General features: G+C 43.1%; 2 protein-coding genes across 5 annotated transcripts; one reads left to right on the top strand and one right to left on the bottom strand.

Annotated features, from left to right (window-relative positions):
* The first annotated feature begins 140 nt into the window (after window positions 1-140).
* On the top strand, window positions 141-6,654 carry OAZ3 (ornithine decarboxylase antizyme 3). Its single transcript, XM_010958413.3, is given in 6 exon segments — window positions 141-3,461; window positions 3,746-3,806; window positions 3,808-3,882; window positions 4,654-4,829; window positions 5,332-5,417; window positions 6,137-6,654. Coding segments are annotated over 6 exon segments (561 nt in total). The 5' UTR covers window positions 141-3,441; the 3' UTR covers window positions 6,280-6,654.
* A 1,104-nt stretch (window positions 6,655-7,758) lies between these two features.
* Window positions 7,759-24,195, bottom strand: TDRKH (tudor and KH domain containing). 4 transcript variants are annotated; one of them, XM_074349425.1, is made up of 14 exons: window positions 24,091-24,195; window positions 14,846-14,990; window positions 13,992-14,098; window positions 13,288-13,377; window positions 12,323-12,427; window positions 11,900-12,221; window positions 10,859-11,019; window positions 10,500-10,672; window positions 10,201-10,265; window positions 9,767-9,918; window positions 9,441-9,542; window positions 9,070-9,166; window positions 8,679-8,766; window positions 8,357-8,495 (listed from the first exon to the last, which is right to left on the bottom strand). In XM_074349425.1, exons 2-13 carry the CDS (start codon window positions 14,967-14,969, stop codon window positions 8,714-8,716), a joined length of 1,551 nt encoding a protein of 516 aa, XP_074205526.1. In that variant the 5' UTR covers window positions 14,970-14,990; window positions 24,091-24,195; the 3' UTR covers window positions 8,357-8,495; window positions 8,679-8,713. The 4 variants fall into 4 exon arrangements, with proteins under 4 accessions (XP_045375110.1, XP_045375109.1, XP_074205526.1 ...); XM_010958410.3 differs by having other exon boundaries at window positions 12,323-12,462; window positions 13,188-13,377; XM_045519154.2 differs by lacking the exon at window positions 8,679-8,766 and having other exon boundaries at window positions 7,759-8,495.
* Window positions 24,196-25,558: the final 1,363 nt, after the last annotated feature.

A 25,558-nucleotide genomic window follows, 5' to 3' on the forward strand; every position in this document is an offset into this window, starting at 1 on the left:
CTGGCGCGGCTCTGCCTGGGCTGAGCCAGGGGAAGCCCGGCCCGGGGCGGGGAACGGGACCTGGCCGGCTCGCGGCTGCCCCCGTGAGACCAGGGATTGGGGTGAATGCTCCACGAGTCAGCATTTCCCCCACTCCCTTCTCCCTATTTCTTTTCTGGGGAGGGCCACCCATAGCAAGTGACAGCTAGTGGAATGACGGTTAGGCGGTTTGACACCGGAAAAGACAACCTCTCCCTCTTGGCTTCACTTTAAATGGAGGCTTTGACTTCGCTCTAGCAGCTCTGAGGCCTCTTCCAGTTCTAACATTCTGTGATAAGTGGATGCTGAGGGGCGAGGGTGCTGCTCTCACTTTTTCCCTTACGTCAGCTCCATCTAAAAGTGGCGGAAGGATGGGATCCTCTGAAAAGCTATGCCAACCTCAGAAGTCGCATAACACTTAACTGTCACACTGCAGTATTTAGGCTCCTATTTAAAGAATTCTAAGTCACAAGGGAGACGGTTCCCTCTGCGGAGGGTCCCAGTACTGGGGAGTAAACTATATAAATGGAATGAATTGGGTCTGTTTGGCAGAAGAGATTTATGGGAAAATGCTCTATGCATCATGTTACTTGATCTATAAACAGCTTTTGACCAGTAATCCCTCCTCCTAATTAGACTTTCTTTACTTAGCTTTTAAGATACCAGTTTGTTTTTGTTTTCTCCCTACTTCAGCATTTTTCAGTTTCTTTTGCTGATTTCTCTTTTCCTCCCCACTTCTTAGAGTGCCCCCAGGACTCAGTCTTTGGATCTTTACCCTTCTCAGGATACACACTCACCCTTGATGATCTCATTCAGCTTAATGGCTTAAAGTACCATTAGTACGCCAATAACTTCAAATTTTTGTCTCCATCGTAGCCTTCTAAACTCTCGACACGAATATTCAACTGCTTGTCATCTTCCCCTGACATTGTCTAATGGACAATTCAAAGTTAACATGCTCCAAACTAAACCTATCTCTGTCCCCTGCCCCAAACTCCCTCACTTGCAGCCTTTCTCCTCTCAGTTGATGGCAACTCCACATTCTTTCAGTTCTTGGATTCAACTTCTCTCCTACTCCAGGAAATCCTTTGGCTGCTACCTTTATACTGTTTCCATAATCCAGCCACATCCCATCACCTACCTCCAACACTCCACCCTGGAATAAGACACTATCTTTCTCTGGATTACTGCTGTAGTCTAATGAATACCTTTCATTGCTCTACAGTTTACTCGCAACAGTCAGAATCTTTAAAACCTAAGTCAGACCATGTCTCTTCCACACAAAACCTGCAATGACTTTCCCCTTTACTCAGAGTGAAAGAAAAAGGCCATACACATATATCTGGAGGGAACTCTAATTTGAAAAGATACACGCATCCCAGTGTTCAAAGAAGCACTATATACAACAGCCAAGACATGGAAGCAACCTGAATATCCATTGATATATGACTGGATAAAGAAGCTGTGGTATATTTATACAATGGAATACTACTCAGCCATAGAAAAGAATAAAATAATGCCATTTCCAGCAACATGGATGGACCTGGAGATTGTCATTCTAAGGGAAGTAAGCCAGAAAGAGAAAGAAAAATACCATATAATATCACTCATTTTGGAATTTAAAAAAAAGAAAAAAAGAGGACATTAATGAATTCATCTACAAAACAGAAGCAGACTCTTGGAGAGTAACCAACCTTATGGTTACCAGGAGAAAGAGGGTGGGAAGGGATAAACTTGGGAGTTTAGAGATTTGTAAATTTTAACCACTATACATAAAAGTAGATAAAAAAATTTCTTCTATACAGCATAGGGAACTATATTCAATATCTTGTTATAACCTTTAATGAAACTGAGTATGAAAACAAATATATGTATATAGATACATGACTGGGACTTTATGCTGTACACCAGAAACTGATACATTGTAACTGACTACATTTCAATTAAAATAATAATTTTTAAAAAGGCCATACAAGGTCTACAAGGGCCTGTGTGATCCAGTCTCATTAGCTCTGACTTCTTCTACTCTCTCTGTAGCTTATACCACTCCAGCCACAGTGGACTCCTGGCTGTTTCTTGAAAACACTTTCCTTCTCCATAGGGCTGCTGCGCTGGCTGTGGCTTTGACTCAGGATGCTCTTATCCCCAGATGCTGGCTTGGCCTAACTCCCTCACCCACTTCAAGCCTTTAATTAAATGTCACCTTTTCAATGAGGCCTACTCAGATCACCCCGTTTATTACTGCAACCTGCCTCCCCACCCCCCACTCCTGATCCTTGTTTATTCCACCATATTTTCCTCCATAGCAGCTATTATCTAACACACTAAATAATTTTATGTTTGTTCTTCACTGTTAGAAGATATGTTCCAAGGGGGCAGGGATCTTTGTTTTGTTAGCTGGTGTATCACAAGCACCTAGAATAGTGCCTGGCTCATAGTAGGCCCTCAATAAATAATAAATGGATGAATGAATGAATATGCAGAGGTCTCAAACTGACGGCCCCAGAACCAAATTTTTCTCACAATGTTTTTTTTTTTAAATCAACATTTTTTTTATTGAGTTAGCCAAAATTTAAAACAATTTGGAGAGATTTACCACAAAAATCTGTTTTTCCAGTTTCTGTTGAAAAACCTTACGATCTGATACCACTGAGTCTGTATTCCTACATGGCAACTGGATGGAGCCGAGCTGTGTCATTCCTTTCTGGATGTGAGCTTTCCATTTTGCTTCAGCCCCACTAATTCCCATTAGCTGTCCAGGCCCCTGGAAGTGTTTAATTTGCAATTTTTACCCTATAAGGCAATGAGAAAGTTCAATGACGGTGGCACCACTGGGTTATTAAGTATAGGGATGATGATAAAAATATTGAACTAATAGGAACCGGGAACAAACCAATCAGGTCAGATGCTGGACCAGGGCCTTAGAAGCCCCCTACAGTGGCAGACTCAAACCCTTTAGTTGCTGACGTGGGTATGCATATACCCCTGCCAGAGAGGGGTCCACATTGGGTGGGTGTGTGTTCAGCCAGGGCTGTTTACCAACTTGCACAGAAACTGAAGTATTTTAACCTGTGGTACAGCTGTGAAGTGCACACTAGTAGAATAGGAGCCTTGGTTAAGGGGGTAGGGGAGCAGCAGAGTGGAGTCCTGAAGTGACATCAGGGCTAGCCCCTTGTCTGTGTCATAGTGCTCACCGGGTCACAATGGACCAGGATGCCTGAACCTCTGCCACCGATCTCTGAACCTCACTTTGCCGCAGGGAGGCACTGAACTAAGAAACTGCCTTGTTACAGGTCACGCCCCTCTGTCTACTCCCTTTCTTATATCAAGAGGGGAAAAACACGGAACTACCTCTACCCGATCTGGTCACCATACGCCTATTACCTTTACTGTTACAAATACCAGATCACCCTCCGGGAAAAGATGCTGCCTTGTTATAAAAGGTAATTGTTTTCATCTCTATTTGTAGTTGTTTATATAAATTGTAAAGAAAAATAAAAGTATTTGAAAGGCCCTCCCAAGGAGTAAAATAGCAAAACAGGATGGAAGGCTGACATGGAACTGTAAACTTTTTCTATCTGGCTAGCCTGGGAAAATGGAAACAGACTGGTTCATGTAAGATACAGAAGGTAGTGCCAGAGCCTGGCTGTGTGTACCTGGAAGTTATGAATCTCTCCCCATTTCGGACTCAGAGATAAACTAATTTGGGCCTCTTTTTCCCAACCAGCATCACTTATAAGGAACAGGAGGACCTAACACTCCGGCCCCGTTGCTGCCTTCAGTGCTCCTGAGTCCCTAGTAGGCCCTCAGGTGGGCAGAAGCACCAAGCAGGCAGATCACGACCAGCTTAAAGAACTCTATTCGGTAAGTGGACTGTGAGCTGGTACTGTGACGTGGCAGTCCCTTGCTTGCTGTGATGTCACCTTACACAGGGACAGTAGCTAGTTGGAAAATGAGTCACAGAAAGTTAGAGCTAGGCAAGACCTTGGAGCTCATGTGTAAAAGCTACTTTATAGACAACGATTCTGGTCCAGAGATCTTAAGGCAAGGTTCTAGGGCTGGTGGTGAAAAGCAGAATGGGAAAAAAGGAAGTGGGTACAAAAATGGGCTGTATTAAGACTTCGGGGACATAAAGCTGTTTAGATGCTAATTTCAAGGACTAGAACCCAAAACTCCTGCACTTGCCTTTGTATCATATCCCAGTAACACGCCTGAGTATGAGCTCTGCATTTTAAGAAATGGGAGAATTTAGAGAAAACTCATGATGGGAAAAAGAAGAGTATTATCGATGAGACAATAAATAGATTGCACAGCTTTGTTTAAAGTATAACCTCTCTGATGCAAATATAAGTTTCTGAACAGTTAGTGCACCCTTGAGTGAGGCCAGCCAGTGGCAATACTGCATTGACTGCAGATGCCATATTGTCTGATATCAAGGGAGAACTCCAATGATAAGGACAGAATTAGGTCCTAGGACTAAGGGACACTGAGTAAGGCCTTGGCTCTAATTCTCCCAGTCTCCCTATCAGCCCCTTCCTTGTTTCCACAGACATACTCAAATTGGCCCGAGATCTGATTTGAGGGTTGGGTGAGCACAGAAACAGACTGCTACTCTCATTTTTACTCCTTTTCTAGGCTGGGAACCTGACGGTGCTGACTACTGACCCCCTGCTTCACCAGGACCCAGTGCAACTAGACTTCCACTTCCGCCTCACCCCCCAGACCTCTGCCCACTGGCACGGCCTTCTTTGTGACCACAGGCTTTTCCTGGATATCCCATATCGGGCCTTGGATCAAGGCAACCGGGAAAGGTGACTGAGCCTGGATGGGGGACAGGGGAGGGAAGAGGTAGGGGATTTCACCCTTATCATGTCATAATCAGGTAGTGAGTATGCTAACCAGTGAGGACTTAGTCAGGAGCTGGACACATTCAAACCACTGAACTGGCATGCAGACAAACCTGTGAGCTGAGCCTGGGGTTCACAGGACAAAAGCCTAGGGAGGGTTGCCCAGCTGATTCAGAAACACAAGTGGGGATCCATAAATTGTTGAAAGGAAGTGCCCTCCCGCTGTTTGTCTTTACGGAGTGGCCCCTTCTCCCCGGGGCCCCTTCCGTGGCATAGGTGTCAGGCCAGTAGTGTATAGTCCTTTGGCTTCAGAGAAAAATCTATTAACCTAGTTTAGCAACTTTCATTGCCTTACTTGGGTCAGGAAAAACTGAGCAATAAGATTTCTTCTGCTCCAGTAGGCATCTGCGGGATTTTGAGCTTGCTAAACATTATATTAACCGTGATTTTCCGCTCTGGTCCCTAGTTTGACTGCAACACTGGAGTACGTGGAGGAGAAGACCAATGTGGACTCCGTGTTTGTAAACTTCCAAAACAACCGGAATGACAGAGGTGGGGATCTGCTCTGTCCTTCTAGGCCCTGTTCCTGAAGCAGCTGACAGCGACTTTTCCTTTGTAGGAGACCTTCCCCTCACTCTTTAAAAAAGGGCATGCTCATGTATTCCAGGGATTCACCACCACCCCCAACTCCCTGCCAAGGAACCAAAGCACCTAGCAATCTGTTCATTCAAGTTATAACTGGACAATCAGGAAGGCCCTGCAGGTAGATTTCAGAAGCTAGACTGAAGGAGCATTGGTGAATTACACAGAAGCCATTCAAGGGATGTGGCTGGTAGGATAGAAAGGATCTCAAACGCATTAAGCACATACAGTGTGAAAGGGTCTGGCATAAGACCAGGATAGGAATATATTTAACCAGATGTGAGATGCACATTACAGAAACTATACCTCTTCCCTCAGGGAGTTGACTATACCATCATTGTGTTAAGCACTTCATAAACCTTTCATTTGATTTAAATTCTTTGAGTAAAGTTCTGTGATCCTCACTTTACAAACGAGAAAATCAAAGTTCAGAAGGGTTAATTTGCAGAACATTACAAAGCTAAGTGCTGAAGCCAGGGCTAAAGCCTAGGTCTGTTTGACTCCAAAACACATCATCCTAATGCCTGTGCGACACCGCTTCCCCCAGTCATTCCCTAGTGGAAGAAGCCAAGTCTAGGCGGATTGCTGTATTGAGCTTCAGCATGATCTAACCTGTTCTCTCCTCACAGGTGCCCTGCTACGGGCCTTCAGCTACTTGGGCTTTGAGATAGTCAGACCAGGTCACCCAGCCCTTCCTCCCTGGGACAATGTCATCTTTATGGTGTATCCCCTGGAAAGGGACCTTGGCCACCCGCCCAGTGAGCCCCCCTGAACATGCTTATTCTGCTCTGGGAGGGGCTGGGGGCCTGATAAATGAGAACCAGAGGCCCCGGATGTGATTCAGGACACCTCCCATCTTAGGAATAAAGGGTAGTGCAATCCTCAAGTGTTTGCTGTTTCTTATGGTGGTGGTGGGGAATGGTGCGGTTGGCTGGAGTGAAAATGAGCCTTGAGCTGAACTCACTGTAGGACAAACATTTAATGACTGAAAAGATCAGAGGGACCTGAGCCAGAGAGGAAAAGGACTCAAGGATTTTTAGCTTTTGCCTTCCCCTGCCCCACAGCCATTTCTCCACTTATTCTAACCATCTACTGAGCACCTGCCAGGAGCCAAGAACCAAGCGCTAGGAAGTTCAGAAAGATTTAGGCCTTGTTGGGCAATTTTCATCCATATATTTTGGCTCAAATTGAAGGCAAATGCTAATTCCTTCTCTTTGATGTGGAGGAAATCAGAAGTACATGGATCCTGTAGTTTTGCCTCAAGGGGAGGATTTCAACAGATGAAATAGGAAGCATGATGAGAGCATTCCAGGAAGCAGGAAAAGTGCAGCACTGTACTGTTAGAATAAAGACCCCATCGGAATGGGATGTAAACTGACAAGGCTCAAAGGCCGCATTAAAGGAACAGGCTTTCATACAGAGTAACAAGCTGCAGCTGGGAATGAGACACTACTGATTTTCCAGAGCAAAAAGTCCCGTGAACGCTTTGCATCAAAGGAGTTCCCTTCCTAGGAGTAAAGGCTGAGGAAAGTGGGGCCCAGCTGGCCGCACAACCCTGCCGTAGAGCAGTTCCAGCCGCAGGGCTGCGCCTGCTGCAGAGTGTGCAGCACAGCCAAGTCTGAAACTTCACGTCAGTGGCGGCCCTTGATTCCTCCAGGACCAGCCAAGCTGCTCATCAAAAATGCACCTTCACAGAAACCTTTCTGCTCGTTGGTACTGAGATTTTCTGAGATAATAAATCTTGAAAATTGTTGTCTATGGGAAAATAGTTGCCATGTAGTATGTGGGTAGACACTGCTAATTCCTCGATTTAAAAAAATCCTCCATATGGCATCCTTATATACTGGTTTTAAGTTTTCCACTTTACCATGCTCATCTTAAAAAAATACTCATTTACCATTCTACCACGTTACATTAATATTTACTTTCAAGTAACCTTCACAATTCTCACCGGATCCTCACGATACTGTCAGAAACGGAGAGATACTATACAAGGAAACAGGCTCCATAAATTCACAGCAAAGATCTATTCCTAGAACCCAGGTTTCTAGAATCCTAATCCATCCCTTTAAGGTGGGGTTTTACACAGCCTAACCTAAACTGGTTCTGAAGTTACTTTATGATGGGTGCGCGAGCAGGACACCTGTTTCCCAGACGGGCCCCTCTGTGTGAGGTGTCCAGCAATTTTCAGCAGATTTCAGTTAAGATACCCATAGGCTTGCTTCCACCTTGTGATTCAACCAGCACTTAGTTTTAGGTAATTTTCTTGAGAACTTTATTCAGCAAAGAATCTCTCAAATGATTTAAACAGCTACATATGTTCTCTCTCTCTCCGTGGCTCTGTGTGTACATATATATGTATTATAGACACTATACTAGCAATTTAGAATAGTTGCCTCTCTCCTTGTCTACTTGTATTTTAACTGAAGTTTACAGGGAAATAGCTGGAGCACTGTTTCAAAAAACTTGACTCCAATAACATTAACAGTTGAGGCTGGGAGGCAGTATTCTCTTCCCACTTCCTGAAGCTTTTTAATGTAACTATACTGATTTTTGCTTTTGCCTCCTGACTCAACTGCCATCTTTGAGTTCACCACTCAAATACCCCTTAACCAGAGTCACCTGATGAGGTGAGTCAGAAGTCTGCAGAATCATCTCTTCCAATGACCAAATGCTGGCTGTTTCTCAGCCTCAAAAAGAACACAGCCTAGCAGCAGTGTGCACTATGACTGGCAGAGGGGAACGAGCGGGATACTGAGCAGCCTGGAAGGAGTGCAGCAGTATTCAGACACTGCAAGTGGGTGAGGAGGTGGTGGGAAGGGGCATGTGTTTGTCTCCCTCCACCCCACATGCTTTCTGGTAGTCCAGTGGAAGGAGAAAATGCATTTGGTCCACAGCAAGCCAGATCATGTATATAATAAAGGAAGGACTGCATAGATCTCTTTATCATAGGCTCTTCTCTCCAGGCACCAAATCTTATGCCAAATCCTGCCAAAGACACAAAGATACAAAAAGCTTGAAAGGGCTCAATCTGAAAGTAAAGCTGCAGGAAAGCAGCTGCAGAGAAGCAGTAGTAAGACAGACTATGGGGGAAGAGACTAAAACAAGGCCCCCGCTGGCACCCTCCTCGTTACTTTCCTGTTGCTACAGACAGATGACAGCTCTACTCACAGCAAAGCAGATGGTGGGGGGAGCTGAAGCTGGTTTCAAAGCAAGTAGTCATCTTCAAGGTTATCATCACCAGACATAGAGGCAGCCTCTATTCAGCAGAAATGAGAGAAAGTTAGAGACTGCTCTAATTTAGCAGGCACTGCCACTGAAGCTCAGGGGAAAGAATGGGCTTCTTGGTATTTAATGACCACCTTGCTTAAGAGGTAAGCCCTAACAACCTCCCTAGTTTGGAGAGACATTAAGAAATGGTAACAACAAAAAAAAGAAACAAAGAAACAAAGAAAAAGAAAAAAGAAAAGAAAAGAAAAAGAGAAGAGAAAAGAAGAGGAAAAAGAAAAAGAAAGAAATGGTAACTTCCAAAGCTTCCCTAGGGAGCGAACGCCGTCTGTACCTGATAAGCTGAGGCAGGACGGGGTGTTTGGTATCTCTCCAGGGCTCTTCTTGGTCTCAGGGAGCATGCTGCTGAGAGAGACATCTGTTTCTGCAGCCTGAAGGGAGAAAATAAGAGAAAAAGAATGTGTTTGGCTGGTGGGAAAGGAGAGGCCACCCCATCATTTTGCTCACAGAATCTGGGTCAGGCAGATTTTTGGCTGCTGAGAGGGACACAATGCCTCCTTTGATCAACTAGCGGAGCAACTCAGTCCTTAAGAGTGCTCCCTACGAACTGCCTACAAACCGCATGCATGATGAGAAGCCCGCATGTCTCGAGGCACCATATTTGCTCCAAAGCAGCCCCCTGAAGGACTACAATGGCTCCCTTACCACATCATGCAACATTCCTGGGACAGTTCTGTTTTCTTCCACGTCTTCAGGAAGCTCAACTGCGTATCCTTTACGAACTAATTCTAACCCAACATCAAGTTTCTGAAAAGAAAAATGAAAAGGGAATGATATCTCTGAAGGAAGGGCAAGTCAGAGGAAATCAGGCAGAAGCGCTAGGATTGATGCTTTAAAGCGTTCCTTTGATGGTTCAGTAAGCAGGATCTTATGAGGTAGAAATATTATCAGATAAGGGTTTCTGGGAAAGAAAGTAGAGACAATTAATATTACTGAAGAGACAGTGAGCCATGAGTGAACCCCAATCTTACCTTCCCATTGCTAGTATCATATAAGTAGATCTTGGGCCAAGTTGAGATCCCAGACTGGACATAACTAGAGATCTTGGCCACCAGGGGTTTCCAGTCAGCACAGTGAGTGAGTCTATCAAACTCATCCAAAGCTTCTTCTTCCCATTGTTCACCTGACAAAAGATCAGAGAGCGCACTCCACCTAGGAAGGCTCAGAGCTGATGGGGGTGGGATGATGGGAACCGGAGGGAAACGGGAACTACCACCATCTATTCCAAAAGTCACCTATGTCTGCCTGCCTGGCAAGTTTCTGGCTGTTGCTTTCTAGCACTGGCAAGGAAAAGGCACCTGAACCCCCACAACTCAAAAAGCCTGGGAATGTAAGTATCCCCACCATGTGCTCTGTGAAGTTATTCTATCTGGAGCGAGGTCAATAGGTGGTGTGACCAATGTACCTGAGGGGGCGATCCGTGCCAAACTACACTCTATTGCTTGAAATGGAAGGCTTAGGAAGTCACTCCTAAAGTGAAAGAAATTGAAGTTAGAATCCTAGTGCCAGAAGGGCCTTCTTATGTTCATTGCTTCTAGACAGCACCAATTAACCGAGCAGGAATAGATAATCATCTGATCTCTGTAAAGAGGTTCTCTTCCAAATCCACCCTGGTGATGAGTGCCGACAGCTCACCATCCTACGGCCAGGACTGAGTCACCAGGTGGGACTCCAGCATGACTCCACCCTGGTCCCCACACCGACCTGAGCACTCTGAGGTCCCTCAGTGGGCAATCTCCATTATCTCCAAAGTCAACGAAGTAGAGGTCCAGGTTTCCATTCTCTAAGGTCCCAAGGACCCGGGCTCGATACCAGGAACCATTTGTAGGTAAAGGTGCTGCAACAATGTCTCCTACATGCACAGTCAAGTCTTCAGGCTACACAAAGGGATGAGGAGTTAGGAGGGGGCAGTTAGGAAGGGGCAGGCTGAAAACTAAACAGTGAATACATCAGAAGGAAGAAAGAACCAGCAGCTGCTCCACAGGAAAGGGAAGACAGTATGTCACAATGAAAAAGATATGCTCCTTTCATCAAACTCCTGCCCTGTCCCTATGAAAACTCACCAGACTGTTTTCATAGTGTTGGGTCATCTCACTGACAAGCTTATCCAATTGCAGGCTGCGGGAGCCAATGATCTGGATCCAGAAGTGGTTAGGATGTTCAGAGGCAGAGACATAGACTTCGAGGAATTCATCAGCATGGAAACTGAAGTCTGGACTGGGGACTAAACACAGGGATAAGCAAGTTAAGCTGCAGAAACTACCATCCACTGTGGTGACTTACCAGAATCATCTGGGTTGAAATGGGGAGACTGGATCAGTGGGGGGTGAGAGGTACAAATACCAAGTGGCTATTACCATTTAAAAATGGCTAGGGGGACAAATGGATGAATTATACAAAACATCCTGAAGAAAGGCAGTAAGCTATGTTCTGTTCCTTTCTATGTAACTGAGTAATGAGAGTTTATTCACATTTTGGGCCATCTGCCATGTATTCAAATCAGTCACCAATTACAATGAAGGGAAATCCCCATATGCTAGCTGCAGTACGGACCAGGGAAAGACACATGGACAGACATGCACCTGTTCCAGATCCCATTCTACCACTGAGTCATTATGTGACCTTGGACAAGTCTATGAACCTCTTAGGGGCCCTGGTCCTCCCTGCCCATCCCAGTACCTATGCATAGAAGAAAAAGTCCATGGCCTTTTCATTCTTCTTGAATGGTGAAAAGTTTTAAAAACAGTAATAAGACAGGAAAAAAAATAGGACTCAGTATATTCTACTTGTTTAAATAAGTATGTTTGGAGAAAGAATATCATGTAAATTCAATTACCTGACGTACTACACAGAGACTGGTTTCCTGTGAGCTAGCATGTTTCTATATTGTTCTCTATAATTAGCTGGTTTGTATTCAGAAAAATATTTGTGTTTACTACTAACCCAAGTAAAACATTACCAGAGTCATATCTGTGATTAAAGACTTGTAAGTACAGTCAAGAAAATAGAAACTATTTTTTTTTACTGTTTCTTATCTTGGGTTATCTAAGCCAGTATTTCTATCTTCTTTTCTTTGGCTAATGGGTTCCCTCTTTGTTACATACTTTCAAACATGGACATCTCTGGACTGGTCTGGGCTCCAGACTTCTGAAAGCTGTCGTCATTAGGTTTCTCCCAGGAGCCTTCTTCCGGCCCTACAACAGCCATGTCACCACCTCCTCTGTGGGGAGGAACTGCCAGTGGTGCTGCCTGCTCCAAGCGACTACCAGTGTTCTTCCATAATGCCGGCTCCCCGGCTCCACCTGTCTCTGTCACTTCCTCTCTTCTTATGCTGATTGGCTGCTTGCGTGGGACTCTGGTTTCTGCAGAATGAGCAATTCTCTTCCTGAGTTCTTCATCTTCTGAAACTTTCTCCAGTATCAAATGCTGTGGAAAATAAGAAGGGATGATATTCATGTGGCCAGATACTGACCCAGGATGGAGCAAAGGGTTCTCATTCGTATAGTTCAAAACTATCAGCTACTTACCTTGGCTGCCGCCACTTCCTTCTGTGTTCCTGAGATTTTTATAAGTCTTGACAGCAGCAATGTCCCCTCTGATTCTTTGTCACAGGTAATTTTGGCTCCTGAGGCCTTACAGATAGAACGAATTGTCTCTCCGCCCCTTCCTGCATTGAATAATACATAAAAACCTATCCTTCCCTCTGGTTAACCTTAACTACTAGAGATATCACTATTTTGTATATACTAGAAGAGGAGAGCCAGTTCTCATTTTCAAGCTAAACTGAATGTAAGATATTGAATGGAAAGCAAGAGCTACTGAAATCCTTATAGTATAATCATTATAGTAAATCCTTACTATAATGGATTATTTGCTCTATCCATTTAAATTCTACACATTAGCTAGGTTAACATGGTCACGTTGCTTCCATTTTTTGGCCACTCAGCATACTTTACATCCCCACTTCATTAGAAGATAATCCTACATGGTGTGTGAAACATTTGACTAAGGACAGGACATTTCTCTGCCTCTAACAGCAGCATAAGGAATGCTCTAGAGGAGAACATAATAGGTGCTCTCTAGAGCACTGTCTTGAAAGATCTGGGATAAAATGAGCATCCTTAGCTTCCCTCTTAAAAATCTAATATGAGTTCAGTACATTTACCTGAACCCTCTGGAACCTATCTGTAAGGTTCAGATCATACAACTTCTTGACATAGTAAGTTTTGCTTTACCACTGGTTCCTTAAAAAATTAATGCTCTGGTCTCAATGTCCCTGTTTTTCTCAACAAGGTGAAGGCGAAGTAGGCCAGGAAAAACCCTTGGGAAGGTGTGAAAGAAAGGAAAAGGTAAACAAAAAAGGAAACAGCAGAGGAAGCTGTCCAGTGGTACCTATGATTCTGCCCACAGATCTCTGGGGAACTGAGAGCTGCTCAGACACTGGGGTATTCTCTGTCAGGATCTGATGAATTGCTGCTTTGGCCTTGCACACCTGAACAGGAAAACCACTGATAAGCAGCACCCGCTCATCTCCTACATCCTCTGTGTCCACATCGATCCGAGCACCTGTCTGTTTTCGCAGCTGCAGAGAAAAGGATACAGGGCAGTAAGCTCTGGAAGAGCTCCCATCTGGGTCAGCTAAGGATACCCTAAACCTAACCCTGGAGGTAGATGGAACTGGACCCAGTCAATCAGGGTGCTATAAATAGTCCTCAGTGTACTTCCATGTACTTATGGAAGAAGGTTAGAGACAAAGGTAACTCCAAATAGCAATTAATTAAAAAGTTTGTCTAGAACGCTCTTTCCCCCTAATCTGATTTGGATTAGAGAATCAATTATTTTATTTTCTTGACATTCCAACCAAACAACAGAAGATGGTAAAAAGAAATCAGGCAGCAATTAAATATTTACTATCAATTAATGAGAGTTCACAATTCCATAGCAGAAAAGGAGGATTCAAGCTATATCAAGCTGAGAACCATCCAATTAAAAAAAATCGCCATTTCAAGCTAAGGCATCCATTCTCTAGGGAGTAGAAGTACTCAGCTCTAGAGGGAGAATAACACAGTTAGCTAAAAAGTTCCTGTAGTTTTCTGTTTAAAATATACATAGTGTGAGTGGATTTTATGGAACTGGGGTAGAGGAGTGAAAGTAGAATGAGCCCCTGGGAAAGCCACTGCCTGCTCACATACTTACCTGTTTAATATTGGCTCCTTGCCGGCCAATGATGAGCTTCACAGCCTCCTGGGGGACCCGCATCTCTATCTCGATGTCGTCCTCCCCAACAAATGTCAGCCGCTCTTCTGCATGGATCATGGCTCATCAGATCAGGTGTACATAATACCCAAAGCTACTACCAGCCTTTCCCTGAATCTAGCTTTCAAAGAGACAGGCATGCAAGAGAAACTGAGGGTCTCAACCATAAAAGAGAAGGAAAAGTAGCATTTGAGTGGGAATTAGAAGGTCCTGGAAGACCAGGAGATGTGTATTCTCTCTGGCATACTGTTTTCAAATGCTAAAATGGGAGAAAAAACATATGGCTCTGCAAGGAAGGGGTGCTGGATTCTGGGCAAACTATTTTTCCCAAGGCATGACTCCTGGAGAAGAATGAAGGCTAGAAGTTGCCTGAGGAGTGCACTAGTCTCAGAACGTCTCTTTTTGTATGTATATCATTTCTCTAGGACCTATTCTCTATGTCCAGCCTTTGGGGAAACTGGACCCCACAGGCAGCCTTCTAACAACTAAACAGAAAGAGCATATTCTAAAAAGGGTACGAATATTTAGAGAATAGAGAGAAAGAACCCACTGCAGTGTTGGCGTCTCTGAAGGGAACAGGTCAATCAAATTATAAAGTGAATTCTTTATTTTGGAGACTAGCTTCACATTAGCAACAAAGAAAAGAAGACACCAAATAGCTTCAGTCAAAGATCCCTCACAGAAAGCCAATGACCTCAACAAACGATACTCAGTCTAGAAGGGAAGTTTTCAATTTAACAAGTTCAGAACACAGCCTAAACATTTCCACATGCACAGCCACAGGATTCACATACCTCTGCTTTCCCTGTATCTGCGGTACAGGATATAGGCGATCGTTGCACTGGCTGGGATCCCGAGGCCCAGTGCTACTTTCTGAATAGTGGACAAATTTGTCCAAGAAGTCCGTTCAGTGGACATTTTCTGCTGTACTCTCACATCCTGAAACAAGCAAATGAAGGAAAAGGAGCTTTCACGTAACTTCTATGACTGGCAGAGAGAATGGGAACACATTACAGTATTATTAAGAAGACCACTACTGCCTGCTTTCCCACTTCAGGGGCTTGACTAGTCTCAGTCTGCGTCACGTGAGCTCTCAGGGTATTTCTGAAAAGTTAGCTAAGAGACACACACACACACATACACAATTAGACAGAGTGATCCTTCTCCCTCCTCAATCCCCCCACAGACCTATACACTGAACACAGTTTTAGAAGACAAAGGAACAAAAATTTAGTAAATGATTCAAATATTAAATATTTAGGTTTCATGTCAAACTATTTAAAGTTCCTTATATGTACCCTTCTATGCCTCCAGGCCTGTCCAGAAGTGGTTGTACCTGCAGGGAACGGCCTCCCAGGCCTAGTTTTAGGCTTTGCCACTTCTACTTCTCTTTCTTGGAAGTATAGTCAGTGTACTGTCTGTTCTTATTCCTACATACTGCCCAACTAACGCTGAAAGGGCGGGCTCTGTCCTGCTCCCTCACCGAAACGGCAGCTTCCCAGGTAATCAACCCAGACGGCATGAATAAGCCTTATCTGGTCTTACTTCTGTGCCCTCTTTTCCATGGTTTCTCCCACTTACCTGGAGGGGCCTTCTGAGTTTTGAGCTCGTCTCCCAGTGGCCTGTCTATTGCTATTGTCACTCGGCTCTCTTTGGGCCATTTTATCCATACTTGCAGCTTCAAGTACTACCTAAAGGCTAATGACTGCAACGCTGTACCTGGATTGATTCAGAAGCTCATCAAATCTCTTTTAGACCACTGCAATGGCCTCTTGCCATTAGTCTCTGACACTGAATCTCTCTCTCTTTTTTCATTTTGTTTTTAATTGAGTTATAGTCAGTCTGACACTGTATCTTCATTTTGTGGCCAAGGATATTTTAACATGTCTCTCACTGTATTTCCTTATTCCATAGACTTTCTCATCCTCCCAGTTATTTCATACCATCTCTGCTCAAACCTCTAGTGCTTCCTTCTCCATCCTCCCTCTCAACTGATGCCTTTGCTTCCTATTTCACTGAGAAAGTAAAGCATTCAGAAAAAATGTTAATTTCCAATCTTACTCACCTACCTCCACCTGTGCCTGAATATTCTATCTTTCCTCCTGTGGCCACCTCTGAACTGTCACTGCTCCCAGCACTGAAGTCTCTCACAAAAGTGTTGCTCTCCTTCCTTCCCCTGCATCATTAATGCTTTCCTCTCTACTGAATCTTTCCATCAGAGAAACATGCTATTATTATTTCTCCTCTCTCAAAGTTCTTCAATTCCACTTATTCCTCCAAATATTTCTTTCTTTCCTTCCTTTTAAAGAAAGACTCGAGTGTCAATACTCCTGTGCTCAATTTCTCTTCTTGAATCCACTCTTACAGCTCTTGTCAAGATCACTGGTGACTTTAGTTTGCTACATCCAATTGTCAATTCTCAGTCCTCACTTTACCCAACAGCTCCCTCCCCCAGTATCTGGCATAGGCGGTGACTCCCTCTTTTCTTGATGCTTCCTTCGCTTGGCTTACACAACAGCACACTTGCCTGGTTTTCCTTTTCCTCTTCTGGCCGCTCCATCAGTCTCCTTTTTCTAATCTCTAAACCCTGGAGGGCTCCAGGGCTCTGTCCTTTGTCCTCTTTCTTCCACCTCACTTCTTTGGTGATTTCATCAAGTCTCATTCAGTCTTGGCTTTAAATCCCATCTATATGCTGATAATTCCCAAATCCATAGATCCAGTTAGGACATTTCTCCTGAACTCCAGGTTGTATATCCAACTGCTTATAAGATGTCTCCATTTGAAGTTCAATAGGCATCTCAAACTTAACAAGTACAACACCTAGCTTCAGATCTCATACCCTGCCTGTAGACTTTGCCATCTCAGGAAATGGCAACTCCATTCTTTCAGTTCCTTGGCTAAAACTCTTACTCTTTGTCCGCTCACACAGCACATCCATCCTGTTAGCAAATCCTGTGTATTATCCAGAATCTGACCACTTTTTACCTCTCCACTGCTATGACCACCATCTGCTCTAAACCATCATTATCTCTTGCCTAAATTACTGCAACTGCTTCTTAATTATGTCCCTGCTTTGCCATTGTCCATTCAGTTTATTCTCAACACAACAGCTGGAGTAAGTCAAATAATGTTATTCATCTGCTCAAAACCTTCCATGGCTTTCCATTTCACTACAATTAAAAGCCAAAATCATTACAATGACCTGCAAGATCTTCATTTTGATGGTCCCCTCATCAGAAGGTAAATTCCCCAAGGTAGAAATTTTGTTTTGTTTCTCAGTACTTAGCACAGAATGGCCACTCAAATATTTGGTCGATAACCATTTGCTGAATGAATGAATACACTTCCCCTTAATCTTCAGTAACTTCATTTGCCTACACGTAAACTGATTAGTGGCACAAAAGGTCCTTTAATAACCTAATTTCTGCTTATCATCTTCACAGCACACAATATTCTAATCCCACCTCTAACCAGGGGAACAGGATGTGCTCTCTTCTGTACCCTTGCTCTGACACATATCACTTCTGTCTTCCTAGTCTTCCTCCTTAGCCCATCTGGCGTCTCTCGCAAAATCCTATTCCTTCTTCAAGTCGTAGCTCTACCAGCCCCTCTTTTTCTAAGGCCTTTGGGATTTTCCCCAGCTAATTTAGGGTGAGTTCCTCCTTAGCTCGTGCTACTCTGTGAACGATACCACCGTGACAGCATTTGCTCACACTGCAGACAACTGTTAATCCGTTAGGGACAGGGAGTCCTCTAGACTGCTGGCTTCACCAGTGCAGTTCAGCCACCCTTGCTAGGCACTTCTATGTGCTAGATGCTACTGTGGCACTAAGGACACAAAGGTGAGAAGATAAATTTATTGAGTAGCCAGTATGCCACCAGGCATTTTACATTATTTCATTCAATCTTCATACAATACTGTAAGCTAGGAAATATCAACCCCAGTTTTACAAAGGAGTACATGCTTAAAGACGTTACATAACATCTTATCCAGACTTTGGGTATTATTTGCATATTACAAACCTTTTAAAGGGACTTTAGGACACACACACCCCCCCACCACCATTTTTATCTAAACTCTCATGGGAATACTACCTGGTGTCTTTATTCTTTATTTTGGTCAAAATGTCCAATTCAAAATTAGTAACAAACATACTGGTGGAAAACAGTATAGGTGGCCAAAAAAAACTAAAGACAATGTCTATTTCTCAATATTATGATCTAGTAGAATAAAATACAATGGGACTTTTAACAAGATTTGCTTTAAAATGAACGAGGAAATGTAATTTATGCTATAACTTGCCAAAATTCAATCCAAATGATTATGACAGCCAAGAAAAAAATGTTTTTCACCTCTAAAAAATCTCTTAGTATCCTAGTAAGGCTAAGAATATACTCATTAATAAAGGACCTACTTAGTAATAAAACTTTGGTTCTAAAAAATTAAAATAAAATAATAAAACTTTGGCTGTAAACGTACCTTTCCTAAAAGTCTTTCAGGAAGAGTGATGAAGGAAAGGAGACCTAGCACAAAAATCTCATTCCAAGGAGTAGATAAAAATCACACAGAGACTGCAGGCAGATTTCTCACTACTGTCAGAGAACCAAGTTTTTACATTCGGCCTCAGAGAGCTTTAACCAGAAGAAATGAAGAAAGTTCTTCAGAGAACTACCAGAAGTTTACCAAATCTATTTTTTCTAGCCAAGTTTTAAACAAATTTAACCCACTCTCTTGCCCAGACTCATAGCCTGAAGAGAAAAACAATCTTTTATTACCTTGGTAAGGGACTCTTTTCAAGTGTCTTGTTATCCCAGGTAATTAGTTACTAAGTAGATCCAGTATACATATGGTCTCCAACTTAAGATGGTTTGGCTTAACGATTTTTGACTTTACAATGGTGTAAAGGTGAAACACGTTCAGTAGAAACCATACTTGAATACTGCTCTTTTCCCAGGCTAGCAACATGTGGTATGATACTCTCTCAGGATAGTAGACAGCGATAGCAAACTGCAGCTCCCTGTCAGCCACAGCATCACAAGGGTAAACAAACAATAATATACTTACAACTATTCTGGTTTTCACTTTTAGTACTCAATAAATTACATGTGATGAAATAAAAACTCGTATCCTAAGTTCTAAGGCAAATCAAGGATAATTTACACTTAAAAAAACTTCTCTGCCTATTTGGCCTCCTCTCTTCCTCCTACTGTGCACTGCGTATCTGCACGATGCATCAACCAAACCTCCCAGTTGGCAGAAATTCCTGCTCAATCACGAAGAGCAACACTTGTGGGGAGCTAGACTCAGAAGCAGCACACCTTTGATCCACCACATGGTACTCAGAAAGTTGTAGATTATATCTCACATCTGAATTAGGCTGCCAAATTGATAATGGGAAATTGTTCCTCAAAGGCCAAAGAGCTTCCATGCAGACAGCTACCTACAGAAATACCAATGAGATTTATGTATGCTTGCAATACTTCATTGAGAATTAGAGGAAATCCCACCCTGAAATGGCCAAGATTGGGATCTCTTTTTGGCATTCCAAAATTGATTTTTTGTGTTCAGTTAAAGCCGGCAGTCTCCTGGATCTCTGCCTGCACAGTCTACTGGAAATAACTGTGGTAAGAGCTTCTTTTTTTCAAAAATTAGGTTAGCAGGGAGAAATATTTGTATAGGATTAGTTCCTTGAATCCTCTGAATTGGAAAAACTTCCCAATTGTTAAATCTTTAGAGAACTCTCATCTCAAACTACTGTACGCATTTTAATTGATATGCAGAAGCCCCCAAAGGCTCCAAAATTTCAAAGTAGCCTTATTCAAAGATTTGCTGTAGAAGGCTAATGAAAGATTAATGATATAAAAGGCACCTAAAACTTTACTGCTCCCCTCTGTCCTCCTTTGAGTACCCATTCTAGTAATCCTCTGTCTGAATTACCTTTCCACTCTGAAGACACTATGGTTGCCTTCAGAAATGGGACTACCTGAGGCTGTAGACCATCGCTAAATAATTTCTTAAACCCAAGGAGGATCCTCAAAAAATGTTTGTAAATTGACAACACTGTAAACTGACTATACTTCAATAAAAAAGAACGCAAAGTTTGTAAATGGAATATCAAGATGAGAGGCTATCAGTCTGAATAAACTGACCATCGCTAATATTCAGAGCCTGATAGGAATTTTTTTTGGGGGGAGGGCCCTTCTCCCCTAAGCTAGTTGAGAAAAAGTAATATTCCAACAGGTGAATGGGTATGTCAGTCTTTTTTTTTTTTTTATCATTGAGGTGGCCACCCAATTCTTTGAGGAATTAGTAACAACCGCCCTTGTTTAAAAATCTTAAAAGTGCCTTCTCCATAAATATTTATAAAAAGGGTTTAGCCATCTAAACAGGTTTCTTTGATTTGTTCCATATGCCAGAAACCCAATTTTAATCTAACCACTTATAACTGATGGGTTCAATATCACTGTACCTGATTCATGGCTGATATTTTGGAATGAAAACTATGAGGTGTCTGTTTGTATGTATCTATTTATAAAAAGGGTTTAGCCATCTAAACAGGTTTGTGTGTTGTAAATGTGCGGTATTGCCAAAATTAACTTGTAAAAGAACTCTATTTAATTGGCTTAAAGGAAATTAAGCACTTACATACTCAGAAATACAAAATAAACTGGCCAGAATGAATTTCTGGCTCCTGTGATCTTGTAAGCAAATAGGACAGGAGGTCCCCTGGAGAAAGAGAACCAGGCATGGCATTCTTGACAGAAGAGAAGCCATTCTGGCCAAGGCCATTTTGCGATCTAAGCCTGGCCACAATGCTAGTCTTTGAACAGGTCTCAGTAATGAATGATCTTCAGGGAACAAAAGAATACAGAAACAACTGTTATTAGGCAAGAGAAGTTAACAATAGCAAAAATAATAGGTCAATTGTAAAGACTTCCAGTTCTGTTTCAATGATAAAGATTAGCCTGAAGCACTCAACCACCGGATCAACTGGCACCTAAGGGAAGATGCTGACCTTTTCTGACCTTGTGACTTCAATCAACTAAAGCTTGAACTCTCAATCACCCAAGACCATTCATGAATATACAGGTACTCTTAGCTTAAAACTTCTCCAATTTTGCTGTTGGGGAACCATTGCTTTGGGAAAGATTCCTGATGTTCTTCTTACTTTCTGCAAGTAATAAATCCTCCTGATCCTTGGCTTGGCTGTGTCTTTTAGCTCAACACCCACTAAGAGATGAACCCAGTTTTTAGGCAACAATCTGGGAGATATTCAGTGTTGAAGTAATATCTGGTATTAAAGTTAGCTTTAGCTTGTTTGTTTAATTGATAATGCATGTCGTTAGAGTCATCAAAATTAAATATAATACTTTTATTGTACCTAGGTTTACTAGAAATCCAATAAGAACCAATTATATCTGCTACAAAGTTTGTCAGAAAGAAAAATAACTTGATATGATTAAACTTTTAAGTAAATAAAAGAGAGGTAAATGAGGTAAGAGCTTTTAGGTAAGTGCTTTAAGAATAATTGTTTTGGGAACGTCTAAAATAAGTGTCTCTGGACTTTGGTAACTTGAAACTTTATAGAGTTTTGCTAAATTAAGTTAAATGATGGAAGTCTACTGAATATCTAGATCATTCTCAAATAAAGTGAGATACTGAAATATTAGTAACTGAATACAGACTTCCTTTTACAAAGAAACTAAAGATATTTGGAACTATTAATATGTTTAGTGCCACATTAGGACATTTTCTGTAAAAAAAAAAAAAAAAAAGCATGTTGTTTTCTAGAAACCATAAATAGTGTTTATAAGCCTGCCAACCTACAGAATGCTAACGTAAAAGAGTTAATAATTGCCTACCTCTTAGTTTTCACTAAAAATTAAGGTTTTTAAGACCTGAGAATTCTAATATGTAATTTAAGCTCCAAGAATAATAAGGGAAACATTTCAGTATATGAGGAAAATTAGAGGTGTGTTTTCAGGAAAAAAGAAGGTATGAGAAATGGAAATACATTTCTGTACTTGCCTTTGTGATCTTTTATTGTCACCCAGGTGAAGTGACTAAATATTGCTCCACAGTGACCTATGATCAGATCCTAATCGACCAAGAATTAAACATTTTTTATTTTGATATTTTTGACCATAGACTCGACTCCCCTCACTTCCCCCCAGAAACCTCGTGCAAAGTGAGGACCCTTGGAGACACTCAGAAATGTACACTAGTTTTCTTTAGATCTTGGGTGAAGAGTTTTGTTTTTTTAAGCATGTCACATTTGCTAATTAGTATTGTCAATGTTTTCCACAGTAAATATGTATTACTAATACAAAAAAAAAATGTTTTTGGATATTATAAACTTTCCAAAGATCAAATTCTAAATGAAGTTCATTCGACCTCTAGGTAGCTTTGAGGCTTTCCAAAGGGTCCCTGGAAGACCTCAGAATGTTTTCCTCTCCATCTCAGAAGACAGAATAACCCTTTATACTAGGCTTCATTGCTATTGGTTCCATGGTACTCCAAACATCCCTTCACACACATGCATTGCTTGTAATTCTTGATTAAGGACTATGTCTGTAGAGAGAATGAATTGAAGGCAGCAACAGCGGGTGTAGGGAGACTAATTCAGAGGCTAGTCCAGGTGTCGATGGAGTGAAGTAGATGGTTTAGAGAGTTTTCACAGGTAGAATACACAAGACCTAGCAACTGATTCATGGAAAGTTTAGAGGGTGAGCCAAGGAGCTGGAGATGGTGGTGTCTGAGATAGAATATTGAATATTGGTGGTGGAGGGGATGTGGGTGGCAGGAAGATGAAGGTCTGTGACATGGATAAATTTATTGGGTGACTTCTATTTGAACCAAAAACTAAATTTTACTAACTCCTCTTCAGATACTAGAAATCTGGTTTGTGCTAATTATCAGCTGATGTCTCAAATGAATATCTACTTGATTAATATTAATCAAGTATAGTTTTATGTACAATTTACATACCCTTTCACACTGTTAAGTTTAAGAAATATAAAGTGGGAAAAATATGAATGAAATGAGAATAACTGCATAGTACTAAATGCTAGCTTGTGTTTGACTTTATTTCTTCAAACTGAATGTGAAAAGGAGACTAGAACTTAAGACCATAGCTCCTAGGGGAAGCTAGGTAAAGAGGAGACATGTGGATCATTTTAAGGTTGAGAAATGTAGCTAGACAACAGTTTTCAGTAAAAGCTAACTTTGAAATTTCCTGACATTTGTATTAAGCAGTTGCTATCAACTATCTGATACGCGTAACTAAGGCTTACTTTTATATTGTCATTTCAAAAACACAGTTAGGAGTCAAATCCACTTTGTGAGCTCCGTGGGGTCACGGATCCATCATTCCAGTACCTAACAACCAGAACCTATGAAGTACTTAAAACAGTGATAGGCTTGTTGAACTGACGTAGGTCATTCAATTTTCTCATCCTTGCTACATTTATTTTTAAACCAATGAATGAAAAAAAGCCTCCACCCATTTCTGTCAAGTTGAGGAAAGAGTCTTGCAGTTTTGACACGGGAGTCTTGAGCCAAAACCCACGAAGCTATTTGCATTAAGTAAACAGGGAAACTGGAAAAACAAACAAAAAGCCCCCCAATTTATTATTCTGACGACGTAAACAGTCATCCTACTAGAGGTAATTAAAGAAAAAGCTGCGGAAAATAAAAAGCAAACTGATGGTGGTTGTCAGTCTCAAAAAGGACCAGTCGAAGAGTCCAAACTGGCTTGTGGCAAACCCTCTCGCCCGGGTGCAAGGGTCCGTTGTGGCTCAACCCTGGGGCCGGCGCATTTTCTCTGGATACGGTTACCAGCCCCGAGGAGGGGGAGAGCTGCCCCTACACAGCGCCTCCCCACCCGGGGCCCAGACGCCGGCCCCCGGGCCCCACACCCTCGCCTCGCCTGGCGGCGCGTCCCTTCCCTCAGCCTCACAAGTTTGCTCCTCGTTGCCAGAGGCGCCCTTGGCCCAGGCTCTCCACTCCCCAACCTCCGCTCGCGGTCCCCGCCCTTACCGCTTCTCGAGTCAGCCGTCGCGCGCCGCCTCGCACCTCACCCCAGCGGCCGTCGCCTCCTCTTACTCTCACGGGTACCCTGAGCCCCGCCGACCTGGCTTCAGACGCCACTTCCCCGCCCCCGCAGCCCTCCCGCACCAATCAAGGCCCGGCCCGCAGCCCGACCAATCAGCCTTCCCATTTACAACCAATCCTCGTGCTGGCTGACCCTGAGCGACGGCGCTGCCGAGTGCTGATACCCAATTACCCGGATGGAATTGTAAGCCGGCCCACCAGGTCAGCCAATAGGCTCCAGGGAAAGCAGACCTAGTTAATTGAGTAGCACCTGCTGAGTATTAAACAGCCAATTAGAAGCTCACAGAGTCCTCCCAGTCCCCCTCTAGGCCAGTTACCGAGGAGGCGTCCGCTTCTCAAGCCTACGGGAAAATTAAAGCTCCCAAGGTGCGAAAGGATGGAATCACTCAGCCATATCACCGTGTGTACAAAATTAGTACCTTTGTACTAAGCCAGTGCCACCCCACAACCCAGTGACGTTCGGGGAAACCGCCTCCTGATGGGTGATGCTCCGCTACTTGGCGTTTCTTCTGCTATCTTTTGCCTCGATTGGTCCCCACGCCGTGACAGGCACTTAAGAGAAACGGAAACCTTTTTTTTTTTTTTTTTTTTTTTGGTGGGAGGTCATTAAATAGGCTTCGTAAAGATGGAGAGAAAGCCAAGGGGAAAGGACTGCGCGTCAGAGGGTGAGGGCCCACTCTATTCCTCTGCCGAGGGGTGAACAGACGATGACAACCGACACGGCAGCAAGACGGTTGGAGAGGGACCCGAGTTCGGAGCACCCGGTGGTAAGGGGGCTGCGGGTAGTGCTGGCGTTAGGGGCGCACCCTTCCTGGGGATTAAAGGGAGACGGGTCGGGGAGACAGGCGCGAAGGCGCAAGCCGCGGGTGGGGGCTGTTTCTGTGGGGGCGAGAAGGGAGGTGGGTTTCTGCGGGCAGCCGTTTGCTCTGGAAGAGTGCATTCCAGCCGCCGTCTGGGTCCTTGGACCGTTGGGGACGGTTGGGCCCTGCTACTGACTCTGCGCGGCGAGGAGACTCGAGAGCCGGACCCTGGCGCTTCCCCGCCCCTCTCTAGGGGCTTGCCCGCTGCGCTCCTTGTACGGTGGGGCTCTTTCGCCCCAGCTCCTGTCACAATGCCCGGCGTATGATAAGCACTCCGTAAATGTTTGTTGGGCAAATCCAAGATTATATCTTGGGTCAGCTAAGGCGATGCCATTAGCCCTCAGGTTTTCCTTTTGTATTGGTTTATGTGTTTTGTTTTATTATTAATTTCTATAATATATACTAGTAATCACATACTATTATTTTATTGTTAATGTTTTATAATATATGTTAATATTATCAATCGTTTTGTATTATTATTATGTGTTTTGAGTAAGTAATATATGCACATGCTACAAAGGAACAAAAGGTCT

The sequence above is a fragment of the Camelus bactrianus genome, chromosome 21 (assembly GCF_048773025.1).
Source record: "Camelus bactrianus isolate YW-2024 breed Bactrian camel chromosome 21, ASM4877302v1, whole genome shotgun sequence".
Taxonomy (NCBI): domain Eukaryota; kingdom Metazoa; phylum Chordata; class Mammalia; order Artiodactyla; family Camelidae; genus Camelus; species Camelus bactrianus.